Source organism: Anomalospiza imberbis, chromosome 12, assembly GCF_031753505.1.
Source record: "Anomalospiza imberbis isolate Cuckoo-Finch-1a 21T00152 chromosome 12, ASM3175350v1, whole genome shotgun sequence".
Taxonomy (NCBI): domain Eukaryota; kingdom Metazoa; phylum Chordata; class Aves; order Passeriformes; family Viduidae; genus Anomalospiza; species Anomalospiza imberbis.
In genome coordinates this window covers 19,837,871-19,861,832 of record NC_089692.1, presented here as the reverse complement: position 1 = coordinate 19,861,832, position 23,962 = coordinate 19,837,871, and the positions used below count along the sequence as shown (strand labels likewise).

At 48.0% G+C, this 23,962-nt stretch overlaps 1 protein-coding gene across 1 annotated transcript in view; it reads left to right on the top strand.

Moving 5' to 3' along the window:
- The window catches only part of GALNS (galactosamine (N-acetyl)-6-sulfatase), a 44,273-nt gene that overhangs the window by 3,413 nt on the left and 16,898 nt on the right, over positions 1-23,962 (top strand). The window contains 9 exon segments of the mRNA XM_068203222.1: positions 393-467; positions 1,419-1,521; positions 3,676-3,819; positions 5,063-5,129; positions 5,233-5,360; positions 6,065-6,204; positions 7,392-7,495; positions 14,288-14,424; positions 16,931-17,033. Of these exon segments, the coding sequence (XP_068059323.1) occupies positions 393-467; positions 1,419-1,521; positions 3,676-3,819; positions 5,063-5,129; positions 5,233-5,360; positions 6,065-6,204; positions 7,392-7,495; positions 14,288-14,424; positions 16,931-17,033 (1,001 nt within the window).

Genomic DNA, 23,962 nt, shown 5'->3' with positions numbered 1-23,962 from the left:
GGACAGCTCTTTCTTTGTATTTCATGATTTTTGTTCAGTCAAGCTCAAAAGCTTAGCCTTGAGCATCTAATCAGTTTGTGCTAGGATTTCCTCTTAAATACATAATAAATATATATATATAACTGAGATGTAAGGGTTGCTCCGTTGACTATTCAAAGGAATGACCCTTCAGTGTGGCTAATTTAATAAAAGGGCCAAATTTCAGCTGGAATAACTCAAATGATGCATCAGAACTGATTCTCTCCATGGCTCATGGGACAGTGTGAGTGATTTAGTGGCTGGCTGTGACAAGAGGACACTGACACACAGTCAGTGTGCTGGCCTCATCCTCCTACAATAATCTGAATATTAAGCAGGGAAGGGCTATAAATAAATGTTTGTGTTGTTTGCAGCAAGGGCAGCGCTGCTGACAGGCCGGCTCCCGGTCAGGAATGGCTTTTACACCACAAATGGACACGCCAGGAACGGTAGGAGCCTCATTCCTGACCTCCCTTCCTCTCCTGATTTCCCTCTGTGCCTTTTAGGGATTTTCTCTTTGGGCAAAGGGGATCTTCCCCACGGATGTTCCAGAGTGCCACCAAACCCTGTTAAGTGCTGGAAACAAGTGTGAATTTTATTGCTTCCTCCTCATCAAGCAGAAAACCTCCTCAGATTAAGAGGATAAACCAGGCTGCTTGATCATTTGTTTCTGCTGGCTGAGAAACATTTCCCATGGGCAGGAAAATTGGGGTCTAGTGAAGGAAAATCAGGTGGGGTTGTTAATCCCCACAGGGGCTGCTCACAGGTTTATTCAGCAGGCAGATTTCTACCCAGTTTTAGAGCAGTTTTCCATCCCTCCTGCCTCTGGTGCTTCCAGGGAAAATCCCAGGGTTGATTTGGGTCCCAGAGTGACCAATGCCACGTGCTGGGACATGGCTGGGCAGGACTCAGCAGCCTGGGGTTGATTCCCTGAGCAAAGTCACACCTGGGAGCCTCAGGGGCTGAGAGACACTCTTGATTTCTTTCAGAATCACAGAAGGAATTAGGTTGGAAAAGACCTTTGGGATATCACCCTATAATATATCAGTCTTGCAGTCTGAGCACCTTTATTGGTTATTTGAGTTAGAGAAAGGCTGCCTTCATTTTAGAAAGCACAAAGCAAATTTACAGTGTAAAGACCACCCCTAAAGCACCTGATTTTCTGCGACATCTCCCTTTCAAGGATCTCACCTCCACTCTGGGGTGGCAGCTCCCTTTATTATTTGCCCTCGTGCACAAGTGGTCTCCCTGAATCAGTTTATTCTCTCCATCCCATGGCAGGACTTCCAAGGAATGGCATTGCTGGGACTCCAAACAAGTCTATTTCTGATCCAGTACATGAGCTGTTTGCTGTAATATTTTGAAGAGTCAGAAAGGTGTTTTTGATTTGTTTTCCACAGCATACACACCACAGGATATAGTAGGAGGAATCCCAGATTCTGAATTACTGCTTCCAGAGCTCCTGAAGAAAGCTGGTTACACCAATAAGATCATTGGCAAATGGTAAATTTATTTGGAGATCTCTTGCTTTGAGATTTCACTCTGTGTGTGTTGGGAAGGAGCAGCAGAAAAAACCCCACAAAATTACAGGGAAAAAAAACCCTGTTTTGAAGCCCAAATGTCCAACTTCGGAAAGTGTGATGGATCTTCCCCCTGCTGGGATCAATTCCTGAGTGTTCCCATTACAAGTACTGACATATATCTTCATACAAAGAGTTGATGAGGTTTTATGTGTGTTTTTGTATTTATAAACTCCTCAACTCTGGCCTTTTAGCCACACCTCACACCACTTATTTAATCAGAAAACACCAGGATATGCTGTTGGAATTTGCCTTGAGCACCTACATGGTTTTTATCTTTGACTCTTGCTATATGTTGGGTTTTTATTAATTAACTGAATTCCTGTGGAAAGTAACAGGAATTTCTTTATCAGTTTCATTAATAAGTTAGAGATGGGTGAGTTTGAATTGTGGTTGGATTCACCTGCTGGAATTGGGAAGAAAGCAAAGCACCCTAAGACAGTGAATTATTTATCAGCACAAATCCAAGCAGGAAAATGGCCCTGAGGGATCAGCTCAGTGGGCTGGGTGCAATCAGCTGCAGCTCAGTGCTAATAAATGGAAATTCATACACCCAGGGAAAAGGAACAAACAAGGCAAATGCAGATTGGTGCCAGTTCCTTGGAAAAAAAGGCAAATCTGGAAGGACCTGCAGCTGTTAGCAGGAATAGGACTAAGTAGGAATGTGCAGGGCATTATTGTGCATCCAAAAACTTCTCCTGGACAAGACTGGGAGTGATACCTGCTCCTTAGAAAGGTGTAAAGAAATGCAGGGTGAAACTGGAGTCTCATTCTGGCCTCACAGAGGTTTTCCAGCAGAAGATTTTTTTATTGTTTCATCATCCCTTCTAAAAACTCTTCAGGGTGTCCTGTGACAATAAATTCCATGGTTTAATTATAAGTTTGCAAGTCAGGTATTTTCCATGACCAGTGTGGAATTTGTTGTGTTTCATTAAATCTCAGTTTTTTGTGCTGTAAGGTGCAGAGACTGATCTGGATCTCAGTCATTGTTTAATGGCTCTGTAAGTTCTTTTAGGGCTTTTGTAGAATAAGATGTTTTTCCATCTCCCCTGTTGTAGCAACAGCCAGGAATGACTTTGTGTTCCCACATCTACAAAAGGGGAAAGGGTGGAATCCTGCAGGTCAAACCAGCAGTGGCAGTTCCATCACCAAGCTGTAATCATAGCTGAAATGAGGATTATTTCTGTAATAACTCAGTTTGGAACAGCTCAGAGTAACTCCAAGGATCATTTTACTCCAGGGAATGCGTTTTATGCCCTTTATGATCAGAAGGTGCCAGAGGGGGATGGCACAAAGTGGACAGGGGGCAGATCCAGGCTCGTGAGGGGAAGATGGAATGGTTAAATAAACATTGAGCTACCAAGATCCCCTTTAGAGACAGAGAGCGTGGGATTTCTCTGTCTTCAAGGTGCTATAAATGCAGGAAATGCAGAATTTGCAGTACAAAACCTGGAGATTAGAGAGGAGCTTCATCTGTAAGTTAAGGATGGAGGATTTTCAAGCTGCACAGTAGAGAGGAGCTGTCATCAGGAGCAGCTAAATGTGTTTTATGTCCACATGTGCACACAAAAACCTCATTTTGTTTCCATTCAGGTCTCTTTGTACCATTTTGGCAGCATGAATGCTCCATAAAGAGCATGAGGATGGAATGGTGCCTTTCATGAGCTCTGCCTTGTGTTTTCACAGCTCAGTGGGATAAAAGGGACTTGTCATAGATCAGAATCCTTAAGTAAAACATTATGTGCATCTCTGCAGTGGTTTGGGGCAGTGTAGTCCATCAGTGCTGATCATCAGACAGCATGGGAGAAGACACCAGTGGAAGGAAAAAAATGGAAAACAGTGATTGGAGAGTAAATAAAATGGAATATAAGTGAGCACTGGGGTGAGTCTGCATGGCTGTGCTTGCAACAAGTGTGAGAGAGCTCAAGACACTGCTCTGGAGTCATTTATGTGATTGAAATGCTTTGAGTTTTGATTTCTTAGGCAGAGACTGCATTCTTGCATGCTGTTCTGACAAGCTGAGGTTTGGCTTCCCTGCAGTAGAACTTTAACTCTGACCTGTTGCTTTTGCTGCCAGGCACTTGGGGCACCGGCCCCAGTTCCACCCCCTGAAGCACGGCTTTGATGAGTGGTTTGGGTCCCCAAACTGCCACTTCGGGCCCTACGACAGCACCCAGCGCCCCAACATCCCCGTCTACAGGGACTGGGAGATGGTTGGCAGGTAAGCCAGCTCCTTGTGACAGGCTCATTCTTCTCTCTCTCAAGATTTTTTCATAGAGGAGCACAGAGAGAAGAAAGAGAAAACAATTTCTATTTCTGCTCCTTGTTTTTCCCATGTGGAATGTGCTTGGAGAATTGTTCACCTGGGGTGATTGCTTGGTTGGATTCTGGTGAGGATTGTTTGAGCCTGATGGTCAGTCCAATCCACCTGTGGCTGGACTCTCGAGGGAGGGTCACGAGTTGTGAGTTAGTTAGAAAAAGTAAGTATTAAATAGTATATTAATGTATTACAGTATAGTTATAATAAAGAAATTATTCAGCCTCTGAACTGAACCAGAGTCAGACATCATCATTTCTTCCCACTGGGTTCACCTGCATTTACAATAGCTCCTTGCCTGCCACTGGGGTTGTCTGGGCTCTCCCTGCTGCCATTACACACCTGGATGGGCTTTAGGGTTCCTTCCAAGCCAGACCATCCTGGGATCCCGTGATCCTGTGGTTAATAAAGGTGCAACACCAAGACCAACCTGGAAGTGTCATGTGGGTGGTGTAGGGATGTGGAGCTGCCCTCCCAGAGCTGTTTGCTCATCCCTGGCACCCTAAAGGCTTCCACTCTTGGAAACTGCTCCCATTCTCTACTGAAAGACCTCTTTGTTCCTTCTCTTCCTGTTTGGAATAGCATCTTGTGTGTTTGCATAGCTCCATTCCCTGCTCCCAGTCTGCAGTCTGGGCCCTTCTTGTCCATTCATTTTTCACTCTGTTGTCTCGTTTCACTGCTGTTATTTCCCTGAGCACTTCCCCAGGCCCTCCTGCTTTACTGGTGGCTGAAGATCCCTCTAAACAAATGGTTCCAAAGCAGCCCAAGTTCTGCTTCCAGCATTTCTCTGTCTCGCTGAGAGTTGTTGTGTACTTCTGAAATTTTATTCACATTTCAGTCAGCTCTTTATGAACCACCATGAGATTTTTAAGCATTTTCTCCCCTACAGCAAAAGGCCAGTCCCTCAGGTTTGTCCAAAACTTGAAGTCATTAATTTGCATCAAGCTGTGTCACCGCTTTCTCCCATAAGCACAATCATGGTGACATATTTTTAATATCTGAAGAGAGTTTGCTGAGTGTTAACTGTGACTTGTTTGTCACCTCCTTACACGGGGGAAACAATCCATAAAAGGGAAAAAAAAACCTTTTTCTTATGGTTTATTCCTTAGGATTGATTTTTTCCCTCTCTGATTCCTTTTATCTTAAGATACTATGAAGACTTCAAAATTGATCTGAAGACAGGTGAAGCCAACTTGACTCAGCTCTACCTGCAGGTACTATTTTAGTACTGGCTTCTAAGCCAAGGTGACTTTATGCTTTTTGTTTTGGAGAAATTTTGATGGCAGAGGATAAATTCATTTTTATTGTTGTTTACAGGAAGCTCTGGATTTTATTAGCAAGCAGCAGGCCAGCCAGCAGCCATTCTTTCTATACTGGGCAATTGATGCTACCCACGCTCCTGTTTATGCCTCCAAACAGTTCCTGGGCACGAGTCAGAGAGGGCTGTAAGTTCTGCTTTTTGGGGATGTTGGTTTTGGGGTTGTTTTAATTAATACCTCCTGCAGCTGGAGCAGCCATCCTGGGCAGTGGTTGGTAGATCCAAGGCATGGATCACTCCTCAAGTGTGTGTGTGCTGAAATGCATTATTTGCTTGGATTGTTCTTTCATAATTTGGCTTTAATCTGAATCTGAAGCCTCCCAGGGGAAGGAGGGGGGCTCTAAGCTCCTTTGCCAGTTGTGTGAGGCATGAAATGCTGTCTGTGGCAGAGATGATTTTTTTAGAAGGCTTTTGTATTATTAGTGCCTGTTTTAAAAGCCTATAAATCAGACCAGCAAATAGAAAAGCACTCCTAAAGCAGCTGGGAGGAGGCAAAGAGATCTGTGGACACTGGGAGTGTTGGTTCAAAGAGTTTCTAACCATAAGGAAAGCCATGTTATTATCTCCCAGTCTGTGGCAAGGTGGGTTTGCCTCTGTTTGTGAATTTTATGGCTGAATTCCTCTGTCCAAGAGTGGCTCACACCTGAGCAAACCCTGACCCTCAATACCCCAGAGGGGCTGCTCTCTGCAGGCCAGAGACACAAAAGTTTGCAGTGGCAGCAGAAAACCTGATGCATGAGAAGGATTTCTGCAGCACAGGTACAAATTAAATCCACTGAACACATTTGTGCTGACCCTTTTTTGAGTATTTTGCATCTCCTTTTGCCCCAGGTATGGGGATGCTGTGCGGGAAATCGATGACAGCGTTGGGAAAATCCTGAAGCACCTCCAGCAGCTGGGCATCAGTGAGAACACCTTTGTGTTTTTCACCTCTGATAATGGGGCTGCTCTCATTTCAGCTCCCAAACAAGGTGAGGCTCAGCTGAACAAACCTGGCCTTGGGAAATCAAGGCTTAAATCTCTCTCTCTGAGGAGAAAAGAGCCCTGTGTGTGGGGTCTGTGTTATGAGGTCGGAGAAGCCTCAAAAGACAGAGTATTTATGTTTGGAATAATTTATGCCCAGTGCTTCTGGCCACTGTTGGAGGAGATGTCCTTGGCCAAATGGAATTTTTCCTGCCCCAGTGTTGCTGTTACCTGTGTGTATTTGCACTGTCAGGGAGGGAATATGCTGTAATTTATTGAGAACCAGGCTCAGTAACTTAGCAGGGTGTTTACTCTCCATCTGCCAAATGCATATTTCAGCCTTCTGAGCAATTAGAGAGAGTTCAAGAGTCCCTCATTCTTTAGCTCTTATGAAAAATAGCAAGAAGAGAAACGATTTTTGTTGCCTAACAAATTTTCTTTTGTTTAAGTGATGGTTTCTCTGAAGCAAATCACTGCAGATTGATTTTAGAACCTGCTCTCTTCTCTTTGGAGCCAGGCTTGGCTTGTGGTTATTGAACCACAGAGCAGGGAGTAACCTGAGTTCTGATTTCAGCTCAGCCACTGGCTTTGACTTTGTGTGACCTAGAATCAGTTATGAGACCTCCTGATTGTTCCTTGGCCAGCTGAGCTCCAGGGCTGGGTTAAAACTCCAGATATTCCTGCAAAGCCTTGGCCATCTCTGAGTGACCATTCAGGGAATGCAGGATTATTTTTCTCACTCTTATACCTTCATCTAATATTGTTCTGGTAAAATTTAAAATCATTATGAAAAAATGCTATTTCTGCCTGAAAGTGTCAGATTTCCTTTGGTTACAGACAGCAGTTAACACCCTTAGAGGGAAGGAAAACACCTGTGAGGTATTTCCTGTTTGTTTGGGGTTTGTTTTTTAATTTGGTTGTTGATAGCAAGGTGTGTTTAACTGTCACTTTCTCCCTGTGCTGAAAAGACACTCCTAAAATTTCATCACAAATGGATATTGAAAAAAAAAAAAAAAACAAACCAAAACCACAACACAACAAACGAGAAAATAATGACAAAAAACCCAACTCTGGCCATGTCATTTGAAGAAGCATCCATGCAGAAATGAGAATTCATTTCAAACCAGCCTGGGTGACAGTATCCTTTTGAAATGCTGGTGTTTTGTGGGGTTTAAGGCTTCTTTTCTGTCCCTAGGAGGAAGCAATGGGCCTTTCCTGTGTGGCAAACAAACCACCTTCGAGGGTGGCATGAGGGAGCCGGCCATCGCCTGGTGGCCCGGCCACATCCCTGCAGGAGGGGTGAGTGTGTGCCTTGGGCAGTTCCCGGCAGGCTGGGGGAGCTGCAGGGAGTGGAGAGCTCCTTGCTGGGCTCAGGGGGCTTTTCTTCACACTTTCACCGTGCCCCAAGTCCCGGTGTTTGGGTGAATAAGGAGCTGCTGCTGCCCCAGACAACTGTGCCATTTTAATGCAAATTTCCATTTAGGGGGTCTGTGCTCAACTTTGCTGTTAGCATCCAGGCTCTGCTCTTGTCTTCCTGCTCTTTTTAAACCCTTTACTCTTTTGGACCTCGATATTTCTCATGTGTTTGAACAAACTGGAGTATAAAGAGCAGGACTTTGTTCCCCCCACTTTCCATGCCCTGAGGTACCGAGTGGTTTGACCCTCACGTCTCTCACTTTAGTGCTTGATGAAAGTTCCACTCAGGGAGGTTTAGACACCACACTATTGCTCTGTGCTGCCTGTACACAAATGCAGATATGATCACTTCAAAATATCCCCCCAGTGGCACTGCCAGCCCCCCTTGTCCCAGCTCTCATTGCAGAAGGATGCAATCAATCCTGCTGCAGGATCACAGGGGCAGCACAGCCCCCTCCCCGTGGTGAGCATCTCTGAGCCCTGCAGAAAGTGATCCTTCATTAACTGGGCACCGTGCTCCAGCCTGCAAACTGGTCATAAATAAAACATTTGTGGAAGTTGCATTCCATGGGGGTGGTTTAATTGAGGCAGGCTAATGATAATTTATCATTTACATTTAGGAAGGACCATGAGGCAGCTCAGGTCTGCAGCTGAGGGCAGGAGGGTGGTTTGGTTTCATTATTTTTCGAGAGTTCACCAAACCTACCAAGGATGGTTTATTATTTTTCTAATTTGAAATGAAAACAGTCATTTTGTTTAAATTTAAACATTTCCATAAAGCCTTTGCAAGCCAAGTACAACAGCCCTGGGCTAGCAAAGGAGAACATGAAACTGCAGCTCAGTGTTTTGTTTGCTGGGTCCAAACTAAATAATGTGATAAAAGTAAACATGCATTATAAATGGGGACGAGAAAATGCCCAAATTTAAAAATTCTTTCCATTGTAGTAACTCTGAGGATAATTAAGAACAGGAGGAGAGAGAAATCCTAGTGCCTGCTTCTTTTCTGCCTGGCTGGGACCCCTCTCCCAGGTAGTTTTTGGGAGCTGCTGCTTGAATTCCTGGGAAGAGGCATTGCTGTGCAGAGCTGTGTGTGCAGGGTGGGCTGGGCAACTGAGCTGTGCCTGGAGCTCCCAGATTTTGGGATGCACCCAAAATCCCTCCTCCACCATGCCAGTGTCAGCCTTAAGCACGTGCTCAGCTTCAAATCCTCCTAATCTGCTGCTCAGGAACTGTGATAGAAACTCACCTGTGTTTTCTGCTTGTGTTCTTGCCTTCGAGGCTCCAGCACTGCTCCCTCAGCAGCCCTGACCACAGGTGAGAGACTTGTGTCCACCACTACACTTTTGGCTTTTTTTTCTGTACCTTGCTGTAACTTCACCGTCCTCTGGAGGAGTTTTAACTGCTCAGCCCCAGTCCTGTGCACTCCAAGCAGCTGTGAAATGTGGGAAAGCTGCTTCAAAGTCTCTCGTTGCTCCTGCTTTTCAAGAGTTGAAGGAAGCAAAGGCTTGGGAGATCTGAACTTCAGCACAAAGCTGAAGGGTCAAGTCCTTCCTGTGCTGGGTTTGCTCCCAGGGCAGTGGTTGTTTCTTTCCATTTGAGGAGCAAGGGAAGGGCCAGGAGCTGTTTCAGGTGGAACAACTGCAGCCAGGAAAGGAGAGTTTGTGTCTCTGGCCAGTGAAATCCAGTTATTGTGTGGAAAGCTCTGCCTGCTGATGGGGAATGCTCCAGGGAGACCTCACTGCAGCCTTGCAGTGCCTTGGGAAAAGGAGGGAAAGGGACTTTTTATATGGGCAGATAGTGCCAGGACAAGGAGGAATGGCCTCCCACTGCCAGAGGGCAGGGTTAGATGGGATATTGGGAAGGAATTCCTCCCTGTGAGTGTGGTGAGGCCCTGGCACAGGTGCCCAGAGAAGTTGTGGCTGCCCCTGGATCCCTGGAAGTGTCCAAGGCCAGGCTGGACAGGGCTTGGAGCAACCTGGGCTGGTGGAATGTGTCCCTGCCATGGCAAGGGTGGCACTGGACGGGCTTTCAGGTCCCTTCCAACCCAAACCATTCCATGATTCCACCTGGCAGTTTGCTAATAATTTTATTGATCCATAAGGCTGGGGGGGTTGTTTTTATTAAAGAGCACATTCATGTGCTGGAATACAGGAGCTCCTCGATCTGAGCACAGGAGTGAGGCACAGGGTGGGAGCACCTGCCAGGCTCTCTGTGGAGCGGGGGATAATTGGTGTGGTTGGCTGGTTTGCAGGTTTTTTGGAGGGGAAAGATGCCTCAGGAGTGTGTGTTGCTCCTGGCATCAACACTCAGTGAGTTCTACTCCCTACCAGGAATATTTATTCCCACACAAACAGCCTGGCTGCACTTCCCTCCTCGGCTCCGTTTTCCAGGTGAATTCACAACAAATCAGCGTTTCAACATTCCCCACATCACATCTGCCTTCTGGAAGGATCCAGCTGGAAAAAAAAATCATATTCTATTGGTATTTGAATCCTCCTCCTCTCTCCCCTCGCCCTCCTCCCCTTCCTCTCTCGTGCCTGCTTCCTGAAGGAGAAAAGAACATATCAACCCAAAGACAGCATTGCAACCTTTTCTTCCCTATCTCCCATGGGGCGCAAATTGAAATTGAATTAGACAGGGATATCAGGTCTGCTCGCTGTGATAACTGTAAAAGGATTTTATTTAAAAACACCCTGACATTTGTTCACCCAGTTTCAAATATTTAGCTTTCCTCCTTTCCATTCCTGGCGGGGGCGACTTTATTAATTGTCGCCTTTGATTCAGAGTTAAAGCTTGAAAGCACTGATAACAGCACTGGGGACTATTTCTTCCAGCGCCGTGGCCCACAGCAAAAGGATTTCATTTTCTTAAAGACGTTGTGTGGATACTGAGAGTTTATTAAAAAGAAGGGGGGAAGGAGGGGGAAAAAAATCCGTCCTTACGTGCGTAATACCGGCTGTTCCTCACTGATACAGCAATATCTGATCTCCCTCCGTTTATATATTATTTATTTTCTCTGGGCTGTTGCCCTCTCTGGATTTTTCTTTTTCTTTTCTTGAAAAAAAAAGGAAATAAATAAAAGGGAAAGGCAAGTAGAATGAAAGAGCCCTGTTGACAGGAGAAAAATGGTAATTTTTTTATTTTTTCTCTGAAAATACTTCAAAGTTTTATATAAACATTAACCTTTTTTTTTTTCTCCCCTCTTTTTCCTTCTTCAGTGTGGTGCTGCAGAGCACAGATAAATCCAAGTGGCTGTGGCATGGGCATTTAATTTCCTTAAGAAGTTTTTTCTGCTTCACGGCAAAAATGTTGTCTGAGACCAGAAACGTAATTGGATGATTAAAGAGAGTCATCTGCATCTGGTGCTGGTTAATAAGGGCCAGGACAAGGGGAGTGTGGTGGCCCCCCAGGATTGTCCCCACGCTCTGGATAAATGAGGTGACATTAAAGGCACGAGCCCGGGGTCAGCGATTGCCTCTTATCAAAAGATTGAGGCGCTGGGACGGAGCCACAACAGGAAAAGTGATTTTTGGATTAGATGGAGAAATTGTGAGAGCTCTGATTACAGAAGGGCTCAGGCAGGCGCTGGCTCCTGCGCTGGCTGGGGGGAGCAGGAGGGGATGGAGCTGCTCCTTCTGCAGCTCTGCAGGTGGGAATGAGCCCGGGGAGGAACCCCCAGGGCTGGGAGCTGCTCATGGCCTCGGCTTCAGCCCTGGGGACAGGGCTCAGAGGGACCTCGGCCATGTCCTTGTGCAGGGACAGGGCTCAGAGGGACCTCAGCCGTGTCCCTGTGCAGGGAGGGGACAGGACAGGGCTCAGAGGGACCTCAGCCATGTCCCTGTGCAGGGACAGGGCTCAGAGGGACCTCGGCCATGTCCCTGTGCAGGGAGGGGACAGGACAGGGCTCAGAGGGACCTCAACCATGTCCCTGTGCAGGGAGGGGACAGGACAGGGCTCAGAGGGACCTCGGCCATGTCCTTGTGCAGGGACAGGGCTCAGAGGGACCTCAGCCGTGTCCCTGTGCAGAGAGGGGACAGGACAGGGCTCAGAGGGACCTCGGCCATGTCCCTGTGCAGGGAGGGGACAGGACAGGGCTCAGAGGGACCTCGGCCATGTCCCTGTGCAGGGAGGGGACAGGACAGGGCTCAGAGGGACCTCGGCCATGTCCCTGTGCAGAGAGGGGACAGGACAGGGCTCAGAGGGACCTCGGCCATGTCCTTGTGCCCTGTCCCCAGGGCTGGGAGCTGCTCATGGCCTCGGCTTCAGCCCTGGGGACAGGGCTCAGAGGGACCTCAGCCATGTCCCTGTGCAGGGACAGGGCTCAGAGGGACCTCGGCCATGTCCCTGTGCAGGGAGGGGACAGGACAGGGCTCAGAGGGACCTCGGCCATGTCCTTGTGCAGAGAGGGGACAGGACAGGGCTCAGAGGGACCTCGGCCATGTCCCTGTGCAGGGAGGGGACAGGACAGGGCTCAGAGGGACCTCGGCCATGTCCCTGTGCAGGGAGGGGACAGGACAGGGCTCAGAGGGACCTCGGCCATGTCCTTGTGCAGGGACAGGGCTCAGAGGGACCTCGGCCATGTCCCTGTGCAGAGAGGGGACAGGACAGGGCTCAGAGGGACCTCGGCCATGTCCCTGTGCAGGGAGGGGACAGGACAGGGCTCAGAGGGACCTCGGCCATGTCCTTGTGCCCTGTCCCCAGGGCTGGGAGCTGCTCATGGCCTCGGCTTCAGCCCTGGGGACAGGGCTCAGAGGGACCTCAGCCGTGTCCCTGTGCAGAGAGGGGACAGGACAGGGCTCAGAGAGACCTCAGCCATGTTCCTGTGTAGGGACAGGGCTCAGAGGGACCTCGGCCATGTCCCTGTGCTCCCAGGGCCCAGCCATGGCACAGGAGGGATGGGCAGGGACTGATCCCAGGGAGTTCCACCTGGACATGAGGCAGAGCTTTCCTGTGTGCCCAGAGGGGGTGTGGAGGTCCCTCAGGAGACATCCCAGAACTGCCCGGACACCATCCTGTGCCCTGTGCTCTGGGATGGCCCTGCTGGAGCCAGGAGGTGGGACTGCATGATTGAAATCATTTTAAGGAGAGGAAAAGGCTGCACTAAAATAAAGAATAAGTGTTCTCCAAACCTCATCCAAGCTGGCCGTGAGCACTTCCAGAGCTGGGGCAACCACAGCTTCTCTAGGAACCATCTCCCTTTGTGCCTGCCCCCAAGGCCAGGCTGAGCAGGACCTTTCCCAGGGTCTGGCCATGGATAAATCCTGAACTCCAGGGCCCAGGACCTGTTGGTCGTTGATCCAGCTGCTTTCCCAAGGATTTCCACAGCCAGGTTTCCTCTTGTGCTTCAAGCTTTGCACTTTGTTTCTTCCCAAGGAATTGTGGCAGGATTCTTGCATGCAGCTTTAATAAGATGTGTTCCTGCCAACACCTCCTGATGAATGAAAGCCATTAAAAATTGAAATGACTGTAATCAAGTAATGTGATATTGTAATGTTAAACTTGTAATTAGGCCCCTGCGTGTTGCTTTCTCCAGTTCTTTTTTTTTTAAATTTCTTAATTCTTCCTTTGTGTTTACTTTGTTCAGCCCAGCCTCTTAATACAAGGTTTAGTATCCTTTTTTTTTCCTTTATTTTTGAGCCAGCATCTCATAAAAATTCATTTATCGTGTCATCATTTGTTGCATTTAAATAATTTGTGTCAGCTTAGAGGCTGGGGGTCTGTTTGTGAGTAGAAGGAATCAGAGGTAAAAGGTCTTTGATAGTCCCAACATTGTTCTGTTGGGATTGGACTTGGATTTTAGTCAGAAAGTGCTTTGGTACTCACAGCTGTGGGGTTGTATCCAATGGTTTCTTGTTTCCCAACAAGTGCTGTGGCTGAAAATGCTCTTTTCCTGTCACATCTTGTGCTGGTGCATCCTGGTGCTCCTGATCTGGCAGCATCTGCTTTCACTGAGTGTGTCACTGACTAATTAAACACCCTGCAACAACGGGGAGGGAGCAAAGACTCACAAAGAATCAGGCAGAACAGACTTTGTAGGGTTTTAAAATATAAATAATTAAGAGCATAGAGATGAGTTTGGCTTCCAAGTAAGGAAGGAGGGGAAAAAAACCCTTGCACATCTCCATTGAAGCCAAACCCAGATGTTTTTCTCCCTTATTAAAATATGGACTAAAAATACCACAACTTTACAGTTCTTGAATTGTTGGAAATGGTTTGCAGATGAAGTCATCAGGCTCTTTTTGTTATTATCCATCTATCCCTGTGCTTTCTGGGAACTCTCTCAGGGTATTCTGGACTCCAGAGATGACCTGGAGAAGGGAACAAATCAAGGACTTTTTTTTTCCCTTGGTGTAAGTGCTGATTTTTCAATCCACAATGAGCTGGAATTTGCTAAATTAAATTGAGCCCTGTGACAACACACTCCTGGAAAAGGGGTACACAGGAGTGAGGAGAGGGAGAGGAGAATGGGAAAAAAATAATCAAAAGGCAAAGTCTCCCTGGAAATGGAGAAATAGGGATTGTTTGCTTTGCTTTATTGTTTTCAGAGGAGATTACTGGTGACTGCAGCAGTGTGAAGGGAGAGGTTTTCAGGGAGCTTTGGGGGGAACCTGTTTCCATACAGATTTTCCTGAAGGGCTCTTTGCAAGTGTGTTTCTGTTGATTTTTTGGTTGCAGGTCAGCCATCAGCTGGGCAATGTGATGGATCTGTTCAGCACCAGCCTCTCCCTGGCGGGTCTGCAGCCTCCCAGTGACAGACAGATTGATGGCATCGACCTTTTACCTGTCATCCTGCAGGGCAAGCTAATTGACAGGTCAGTGATTATCCCAGAGCTGCCAGCCCTGCTCCTGCCTGAAGGGATGCCAGATTTGGGGCTGGTTTTTTTAACACCAGCTCACAAGTATTTAATGGAAGCTGTATGTGTGCAGCAGCAGAGCTTCCCACTGCGCTCCTGCTCTGCTGGAACAAGCTGAGGTGGGAATTCCTGACATGTGGCATGTTGCCATACAGTGGAGTCTGGGGACAGATGAAAATGTCACAGGGTTAGCAGAGATCCCTGAAACAACATATGGCAGGAGGGGAGATAAAAGCCTGAAAACTGGAGCCTGGCTGGAGGAGAATCCATTATTTATCGCTGCAAAAGCTGCCCAGAGCGTGCTGGGTCCTTGTCCTGCTGCAGAGCTGGGAGGTGAAGGCTGTGCTGCTGCAGAGGACCTGGAAACAGCAGGAAAATCCTCTTCCCAAGGTCCTGGAGAGCTTCTGCAGGGATAGATTTGGGTGAAAGACCTGGAATGTCTCTCAGCTCTTGGGCACAGGCACCAAGATCTGACAGCGAATCCTGCCAACAAATATTTTATTGGAAGTGTCAAAGGTCAAGAGAGGCCTTGGAGTTGGGATTTTGGTGAGGAATTTGGCAGCCTGGGAAATCTGACTACAATCATATTCTTTGGGAGATAGCAAGGGAACATATGCATGGAAAACGTTTTGGAGCTCTTTTCCTTGTTGGATGAGAGCCTTTGTGCTGTGAAATTCCTTTTGTGCCTCTTAAGCAAGGAGCACAGCCGAGTGTTACCTGACAGGAGCCTTGCAGGTTCCTCAAACACAGCCTGGCCCATCTTCTGGAAGTTTGGGAAATTTCTTTGTTGTTTTAAAAGGGAATTCAAGTGCAGTCACCAACCCCTTGCTTGTGTTACAATAACAGTCACTCAAAGCACGTTGTGGCTTTTTTTCCTTCTTTGTTTCTTTCCTTCCCCCCCCCCCCCCCCCCCAGACATGACCAGGACAAAATTTTCACAGCCCCCCAAAAACTTTCCAGGAGATGCAGTTTTTGTGTTCTTTTAAGCTTAAAAAGGAAAAAGTGAATGGGGAAAAAAAAATTCTGTCAGAATATTGAGTACAAACTGGAATTCTCCTTCAAAACAGAAAAAATATTTTTTTAAAAGGAAAAACCTAAAACCTTCAGTCAGGAGGGCATGTAATAACTGATCAGATATTGGCTGTTGATGGCAAGGAAGAGGAGACTGGAGCATTGTGTGGAATATTTTTGGGAGGTTTTGTTGATGGCACTGGTTTAGATCAGGTGCTGCACTTTGGCAGCTCTCTCTTGCTGTCTTTATTTCACTTTCAGGTGCAATAAGGATGCAGGAATGGGCTTTTCTGGGAGCCCATTCCCAGAACAGGCTTTTTCCCCTTCTTCCTGGGTACCAAGTTGTTTTCCCTTTGTTCCTAGTGACAAAGTTGTTTCCCCTTTGTTCCTGGTGGCAGCTCTTGGTGACAAAGCAGGGAGGCTCATTGTTACAAGAGCTCTGAGGCCACTCCTGTCATTCACACAGGGATATTTAAATTTCACCTTGCATTTAGGGACAGGTCTTTCCAGGTGGCATTGCCAGAGTGAGTTGTTTTTGGAGTGGCATCTGAGGAGGAAAGACAAAGGCTTCCCCCTGACAATGACAAACAGCTTCATCCTCATGTCCTGTCAGCAGCCCAAAAGAGCTGCAGAGAGGAGCTGCACCAACAAATCAACCCCCTGTCCTGCAGATAGTCCCTTCCAGTACAATTTTATGCTGTTCCCTCAAAAAAAAAAAAAAAAAACCAGGAGTGTTTTGTTGGGAAAACCAACAGGAATGTTGCTGGGATGCCCAGGGAGCAGCACAGATGCAGTGAGTGAGATGCACTTCCTGGATGAATTATTAATTAGGGAAACCTCTGGGAACAAGTGCAGCTTTAGCAGCGTGTTTACATGCTGCAAAGTGAGGTTTGGGGGGGAAAATGGAGAGGAATTAAAACCACAGCGTGTCTGGCTGCCAGGTTTTTCCATGTGGAGTTTCTCAGAGATGTCATCCAGAACACGCCGGCATCTGGTGTCCTCCTGGCCACCCTGCCCGTGTGGCACTGCCAGCTCCACCCTGCCCGTGTGGCACTGCCAGCTCCACGGCAGAGCTGTGGAGCTGGGCAGAGGAGCCTGAGCATCCCAGAGCCTGTGGATCCCCCTTTTCCCTCCCAGGCAGGCACTCGAGAGCCGTTTGACGCTGGAACCGCCACGCTCCAGAGGAAATCCCAGGGGCTGAGAGTTCAAGGATTAACAATCACTGGCAGCCAAGCTGGATAATGTTTCATTCTTGCACCGTGTGAGCTCTCAACTTGATGAACACTTTAAGAAATGTTAATTGAAAACCTTGCAGAGGAGACTATTAGGAGGCAGCCTGTTCCTGCCTGATATCCACATGGGAAGTGGGATGCCATTAAGGGGTTTGTGGCCCTTATCAGGAGGCTGGGCCCGGGCTGTTGGTGTTTCTCATGCAGCTCTGCTCTCCTTCCAGGCCCATTTTCTATTATCGTGGCAACGAGCTGATGGCAGTGAGAGCTGGGCTTTACAAAGCTCACTACTGGACCTGGAGCAACTCCTGGGAGGAGCACGGCAAGGTAATGGCACAGGGACCTGGCCTGGAGTCACTGGAATCCTGGGGACAGCCTGTAAACTGGGGGATGTCTCCATGCTTCAGTCTCCTCAGAGCTACCAGAGCTGCTGTGCAGGTTTCTGTTGGGTATCAGGAATATTTCTGCCCCAAAAGGGCTGTCCAGCCCTGGCACAGCTGCCCAGGGAGGTGGTGGAGTCCCAGTCCCCCTGTTTAACAGCCATGTGGATGTGGCACCTGGGGACATGGGTCAGTGGTGGCCTTGGCAGTGCTGGGGGAACAGCTGGACTCGATGGTCTTAGGGGATATTCCAACCTAAATAATTCTGTGCTCCTAAAAAAACATGAGGGGACTGGACCCCCCCACCTCTGAAATCAGGGACAAAGAGAGGAAAATGAGCAAATTCCAGGTTGTTCTGAGGGATGCTCCCTTTAATCAGCTCTTAATCCCCCTTAATATTAAACCTTCCCTGCTGAATTCGGAGCTTTTAGATGTTCACCTCTGGTTGGACTCCCTGATCCTTGTGGGTCCCTTCCAGCTCAGGATATTCTGGGAAAGCCTGGAGCCTGATGCCACACTGACCACGAGTCTCACAATTCCTGGCACAAAACACCTATTTTGAACTACTGAAATGGAACTGGGATGAGTTTGTTGGGTTTGTGATGGCTTAAAAGGAAAGCTGTAGGAAAGGCACAGTGGAAAATACAGCAGTGCTTGAAAACAGTGAAATAAACGTGTTTAATCTGTTATCAGCACTTGTGTGAGCCCACATCACACTATGTACAACATTTTATTTATTTTATTTATCTCCTGGCTGATCTCCTCAGTTAGATGTTAAGCACTATTATTTCCTTTACTTTCTGTGTCTTTGTTGGCCCTAAACTCTGGGGCATTTGCTGAGTGGCAGCTTCACACGTGTGCCATGCTGCAGCTCCCTTCAGACAGGAACCCAGAGCATTGAGGCCCAGCTCTCAGCAATCCTGACAGCAGCCTGGGCTTGGGGAGGGATTGTTTGTATGGTTTATTTTTTTTTATGCTTTTTTTTTTTTAACTTATGGAAGGTCCTCAAGGCATCACAGGTGCAGAACTAAGTGCTGGTGACATTTGTGGATATAAAAGTGCAGGGATTCTTTCACTGGGATGTCCTGGGGGTAGAAGGAAGTGTCAGCTCCAAGGGAGTCATTTCCATTCAGGGCTGTAAATGTGTGTTTGTCTTTTTTCAGACTGCAGTGCTTCAGGAGTCAAAGCTTGTTTTACAGGGAGCAAGCAGGAAAGGAAAGTTGGCTCTAGAAATGTTTTTTATGCTCTGTCTCAGTGCTAATTCCACACAGATAAAATGAGATCATTTATTTGTCTTGTGTGTGAGTAAAACCTGTTTATCACCCGTGGAGGGTTTTCCCTGGGTGGGAGGAACTGGGAGCTCCTCTGTCTGCGTGTTTGGGTGTAGGGGTGGCAGATTCCCACAGGAATTCTTGCTCTCCGTGGTGATAAAAGCACATACCCACACTTCCAGTTGGCAAATAAATAAACCCCTGCATGGAACTCAACTCATTCCTACATGTCTGAGTGTGGAACAGTGATAATGGGGACCAGCTACTCCTTCCAGAGGCTCTCCCACTGTGAGCAGTGGCAGTGCTGCAATTAAGGAGTATTTATTTCTTTCCGAGTCTTTGTTTAACTGCTGTCTGATAAAAGTCAGCAATTATCCTGTACATCAGAGAGACGATTACAAATCCACTCTCTTTCCTGCAGCTTGGATCACATGAGCTTGATGTGGGGAAAATTGGAGCACATTAGTGGCCAGAGCAGCCATTAACAACACGCAGAGGAAGCTGAGGCTGAGATTTGTTCCAATTCTCCTCATGTCTTCGAGCCATTAATTACAAACCTCGCAAGTTTAAAAATAGAAATAAATCAGAATGCAGAGCAGCTCCACAGCTCCCAGCCCTGCTGGAGGAGTTTCTAAGCTCACCTTACAGCACAGTTCCCTCTTTCAGTGACTGGGCTTCCCAGCTGTGTTGATATTGGACTCTGGAATCAAAAAGGCCACTTTGTTTGCTAATTCCATTTGAAAAACAACTATAAATCCATGCACATCTGTGGCATTTGGAATTCTGACTGTTGGCTGTTTGTTCAATAAGGTTGGCTTGCCATCCCAGTAGAACTCCAGCTAATGAGGATTTGTTAATTGTATGATCTTTAGAGGTCTTTCCTCATTGTGAATCCAGTGAGACTTCCAGATATGAAACTCTCTGTGTGAAGGTCCCCACTCAGACCTGGAATATGTAGTTTTCCTGTCATCCATTGGAAAGAGAGCTTAAGTTGGTCAGATGTAGCAAAACAGCTGCCTGCACATTTTGGAGGGGTTTGTTTTATGGGTAGGGGAATATTTCATGGTTTTTACAGACAGGGTTTAGCCAGCCCTCATTTCACTTTCAGAGTTCCCTTGGTAATTGACTGTGTGGAAAAGCACTGATACAGTAAATTTGCCCTGGGTTTCATCCACATTTTTGTTCGACTTTCAGATGGGATTATCTCATTAAAGCAGCCAGAACCCCATTTTCATGCTGATACTGGAAAATGGGGAGCTGGTGCCTGTCCTGAGCCTGTTTGGGATGACCAGGATGGTGAGGGAGGATGTGGCCCCTCACCTGGAAAGCTGTGTTTGACTGGGGTGTGAGTTGGTTCAGTAATAAAGGATGTACACACAAATAAAAATGTACCAGGGAGACACAGCCTGCAGAAAGCACAGCCCAGCAAAGCAGAACAGGGCTCTGGAGGCTCCTCTCCATCTGGCACTCGGAATATTGACTCTGGAAACATCCCGTGCAGGCAGCACACAGGTTTGCTGTCATCCTGCAGTCCCATGACAGCAACATGCCCTTACTGGTCTGCATCCTCTGCCTTATGGCCTGGGATTAGGGCTTGTCATCTGACACACAGATGAATTGTGCTCTTCTGTTCTTCCCAGGTTTTGTTTGTTTATTTTTTAACCCCCAAGCAATTTTTTTCCTAGTCTGACTCCTGTCAAGAAGTCTTGGAGTTTCTCTCAGTGCTGGAGGATACCTTGATGCTGCCTTTTCTGTTGGATTAACTGGATTTCTTGATTCTTGAGGGGGTGGTCTCTTGAAGGCATAAAGGGAAGGCTCACTCCACAGAATCAAGTGGGAGTAAGCATTTTGTGGGACATTTTCCCTGAGGATTGCACAGGAGGCTTATTTGGAGCTGTTTACCTGCCTTCCATCTATATAGGTGGCTCATGTTTGCATAATTTGACATCTCTGACATTCAAGAGGTGATAAATGGGACAGAGGGAGATGAAAGGAAGCCTGACTTGAAAAATGTGTTTGTATTTTTAAACAGTTTGATAAAGGCAGAAAAATTTCCCTCCTGCACATGGGCTGAGCCCCTGCTGCTCCAGGACTGGTGGATATCAAGCTTTTCCATTGTTGTTCACCTTTTTTTCCTTGTAGCAAAAATGAGCAGTAATGAAAATTGCCACGTGTGCAGGAGCAAAGGGAGAGCTGAGGATAAACCTGGGGAGATCCCTCTTGGACAGTGAAGACACACGACTTTTACTGGCAGTCACCTGTCAAATGCTGGGTTTTTTTTGCAAGTAGGGGTCTAAAAGAGTAAAAAATGGGTGTTTCCTATAAATTTACCAGAGTAGGCAGCAAGTCCTCAGGAATTTCCTAATTTAGTGCTGAGTAGAGGAGGCGGGAATGGGAGGTAGCAGGAGAAAGGAAATTTCCTTTTCTCTGCCTCCCATCAAAAGCATCCAGCACAAAACAGCCCTTGTGCCTCCCAAGAGCACTGATGCAAGAAGGGGAAAAAATAATGAAGGAAAAAACGTGGAAAAGGCCCTTTGGTTGTGGAAGAGGGGCTGATAACATCAACCTTTGTGCTGTGAGCTTGTTCGGAGCCTTCAGTGGGATTCCTCGAGGCTCCTGTGGCTCTAAAGGCTGCGTGGAGGCGCTGTTGTTTTAATGCGAAATGCCAAAGGCGTTATTCCAGTCAGGCTCTGAGATTGCCCTTCTCCTGCACGTGAAGGGATCGATAAAACCTTTTCTGCACCGGGGATGTGAAGTCAAGTAGAACCCCCACAAATAATGACATTTGATTTTGGTCCTCTGAGCATATGAACCAGGCATCGATCGGAGCTCGCTGTGCTGCCCATCCCGGGGGCTGCCCATCATCCCTGGGGCTGCCCATCATCCCTGGGTGCTGCCCATCATCCCAGAGACTGCCCATCATCCCCGGGGGCTGCCCATCATCCCTGGGTGCTGCCCATCATCCCAGAGACTGCCCATCATCCCCGGGGGCTGCCCATCATCTCCAGGGGCTGCCCATCATCCCCGGGGGCTGCCCATCATCCCAGGGACTGCCCATCATCCCCGGAGGCTGCCCATCAGCCCAGGGGGCTGCCCATCATCCCTGGGGCTGCCCATCATCCCTGGGGCTGCCCATCATCCCCGGAGGCTGCCCATCAGCCCAGGGGGCTGCCCATCATCCCTGGGGCTGCCCATCATCCCAGAGACTGCCCATCATCCCCGGGGGCTGCCCATCATCCCTGGGGCTGCCCATCATCCCAGGGACTGCCCATCATCCCCAGGGGCTGCCCATCATCCCTGGGGCTGCCCATCATCCCTGGGGCTGCCCATCATCCCAGGGACTGCCCATCATCCCCAGGGACTGCCCATCATCCCCAGGGGCTGCCCATCATCCCAGGGGCTGCCCATCATCCCCAGGGGCTGCCCATCATCTCCAGGGGCTGCCCATCATCCCAGGGGCTGCCCATCATCCCAGGGGCTGCCCATCATCCCAGGGACTGCCCATCATCCCAGGGACTGCCCATCATCCCCGGGGGCTGCCCATCATCTCCAGGGGCTGCCCGTCATTCCCGGGGGCTGCCCATCATCCCAGGGGCTGCCCATCATCCCCGGGGACTGTCCATCATCCCTGGGGGCTGCCCATCATCCCCAGGGGCTGCCCATCATCCCTTGGGGCTGCCCATCCCTGGGGGCTCTTCCAGCCTCTTAACACATCAGAAGCAATTTTGGGTGCACGGGGTTGAAGCCTGGCACCATCCAGGCTCATCCCAAGGAGGATTTCACCGGGAATGGCCAGGAGGCCAAGGGCACCGTTTACCTGTGCTGTGGCAAACAGCAAGAGATGACATTGCAGGCTTTAATTGACAGCTGCGCTTTTCTCCTTGCAGTATTCAGCTGCTTTTGGTGCCCTGGGTGGTGCTGGGGGAGCGAGGAGGCAGAGCTGGGCTGGGGTGGCTCCTGCTCCTGCCAGCCTGAGCTGCTGGGCTGGAGCCAGGCTGAGGAATTGCCAGAGGGCTCCCGTTAACACAAGTGGTGATTCCATCTCTTGGCAGGGAGCCCAAACTGGCAACCGGCTGTGTTTGTCTCATGTCTATATTGACACAGCATCTGTGGGCCATTTGCTCTGGAAATTAAAGCTGTGCAACCAAAGGCTGCTGCATCCCAGGGATGGAAAAACAGCCCGGGCTGTGTGAGTGCTGAGAAGGACAGGGATGGTGATCGCTGGAAGGCTCACCTGGTGGGCAGGGAATGTCATGTTTTAATCAGAATAATGGAAGGAAAGGATTGTTGGAATGTCTGCTGCAGCAAACAGGTTTCTCTGGTGGTGCAAAACATGGTAAGAGCAGTGAGCTGAGCTGCTCTTGATGCTCTCTATGGCCTCCCTTAGAAGGCAGGAGATGCTCCAGACAGGAGTTTCTGGTTTGGCTTTCAGGCTTTTGTGGTGCAGGAGAAAAGCTCCAAGAGTTTGCTGAAACACGGGGAGTGGCCTTTGTGCTGTGTTTGATCGGTGAGCCCTGCAAGTCCCAGAGCCCTGGAGGTTGGAAAAGCCCGCCAGGGTCGTGGAGGCCAACCTGGGACCAGTCCCTGGCTGTGAGCACTGAGCCACGTCCAGTCCTTCCCTGAGCACCTGCAGGGATGGGGACTCCACCCATTGCCTTGGATAGGGAGCAGAGACAAAAATTAGGAATGTGCTTAAATTATTGATCCCTGCATATTGCTGTGAACAGTCTGACAATAAACAGCTTTTAGGGATAAGAGGAGAGTGGGATTGGGTGGTGCTATCCTGCTGGGTAGGACAGGCTTAGGCAGCTCTTGGCTCTTTTCCAGCTCCAAACATCACCAAACCTACCTATCCAAAAGAAATAATATTGAATTTTATATATTTATATTTTTTTTACTAAATTGTTGATGAATAGATAGAAAATTTTTGACGCTCTCTCTGCAGGTTGAATATTGACTCACAGAGTACATAAAAATAGCAATATTCCATTTTATTTGCAGGGATAAAGTTGGAATGCCTTAGAAATGTCCCACAATGGTATTATTGGGGTTTTATTTACTTACCTATTTATTTATTTGACTTTTCTCCACTAGACTGCTTTTCAAGGGGGCACTGAGTGCTTAAATTAGAATGGCAGGTGGCTTTGGGCTGGTGGCATCAGGCAAATTGTCCCAGCATTTTCTTTCCTGGGAATCTTTGGGATTGTGTTTTGGAGTCTGGGCTGCAAGGATTTCCTGGGAAGCACAAGATAAAATAGAAACAGAGCAATGTCTAAACAAACACCCAAGAGACGAAAATCTTTCACACTGAAGCATTTGCAGCCGAGGAGCATTGTACCAATTAGCAGGCTCTTAATTAAATTGCTTGTTTGATTTGCATCCAAATTATAATTTGGATGTTATGGAGGCTTTGATACCTTTTCATTAACTGGTCCTTTTATGGGGAAAAAAACCCACAAAAATCTCTTTTCCCTGTGTGTTTCAGAGGCCTGTGGCATCACAGGGTGGGAAGGTCAATCAGCTTTGTATCCATTTAAAGTCCATTATTGGTAGGGCCACTCCAACCTATCGAGCAACTCCCTTATTTTTCCAGTCAGTGATTCAG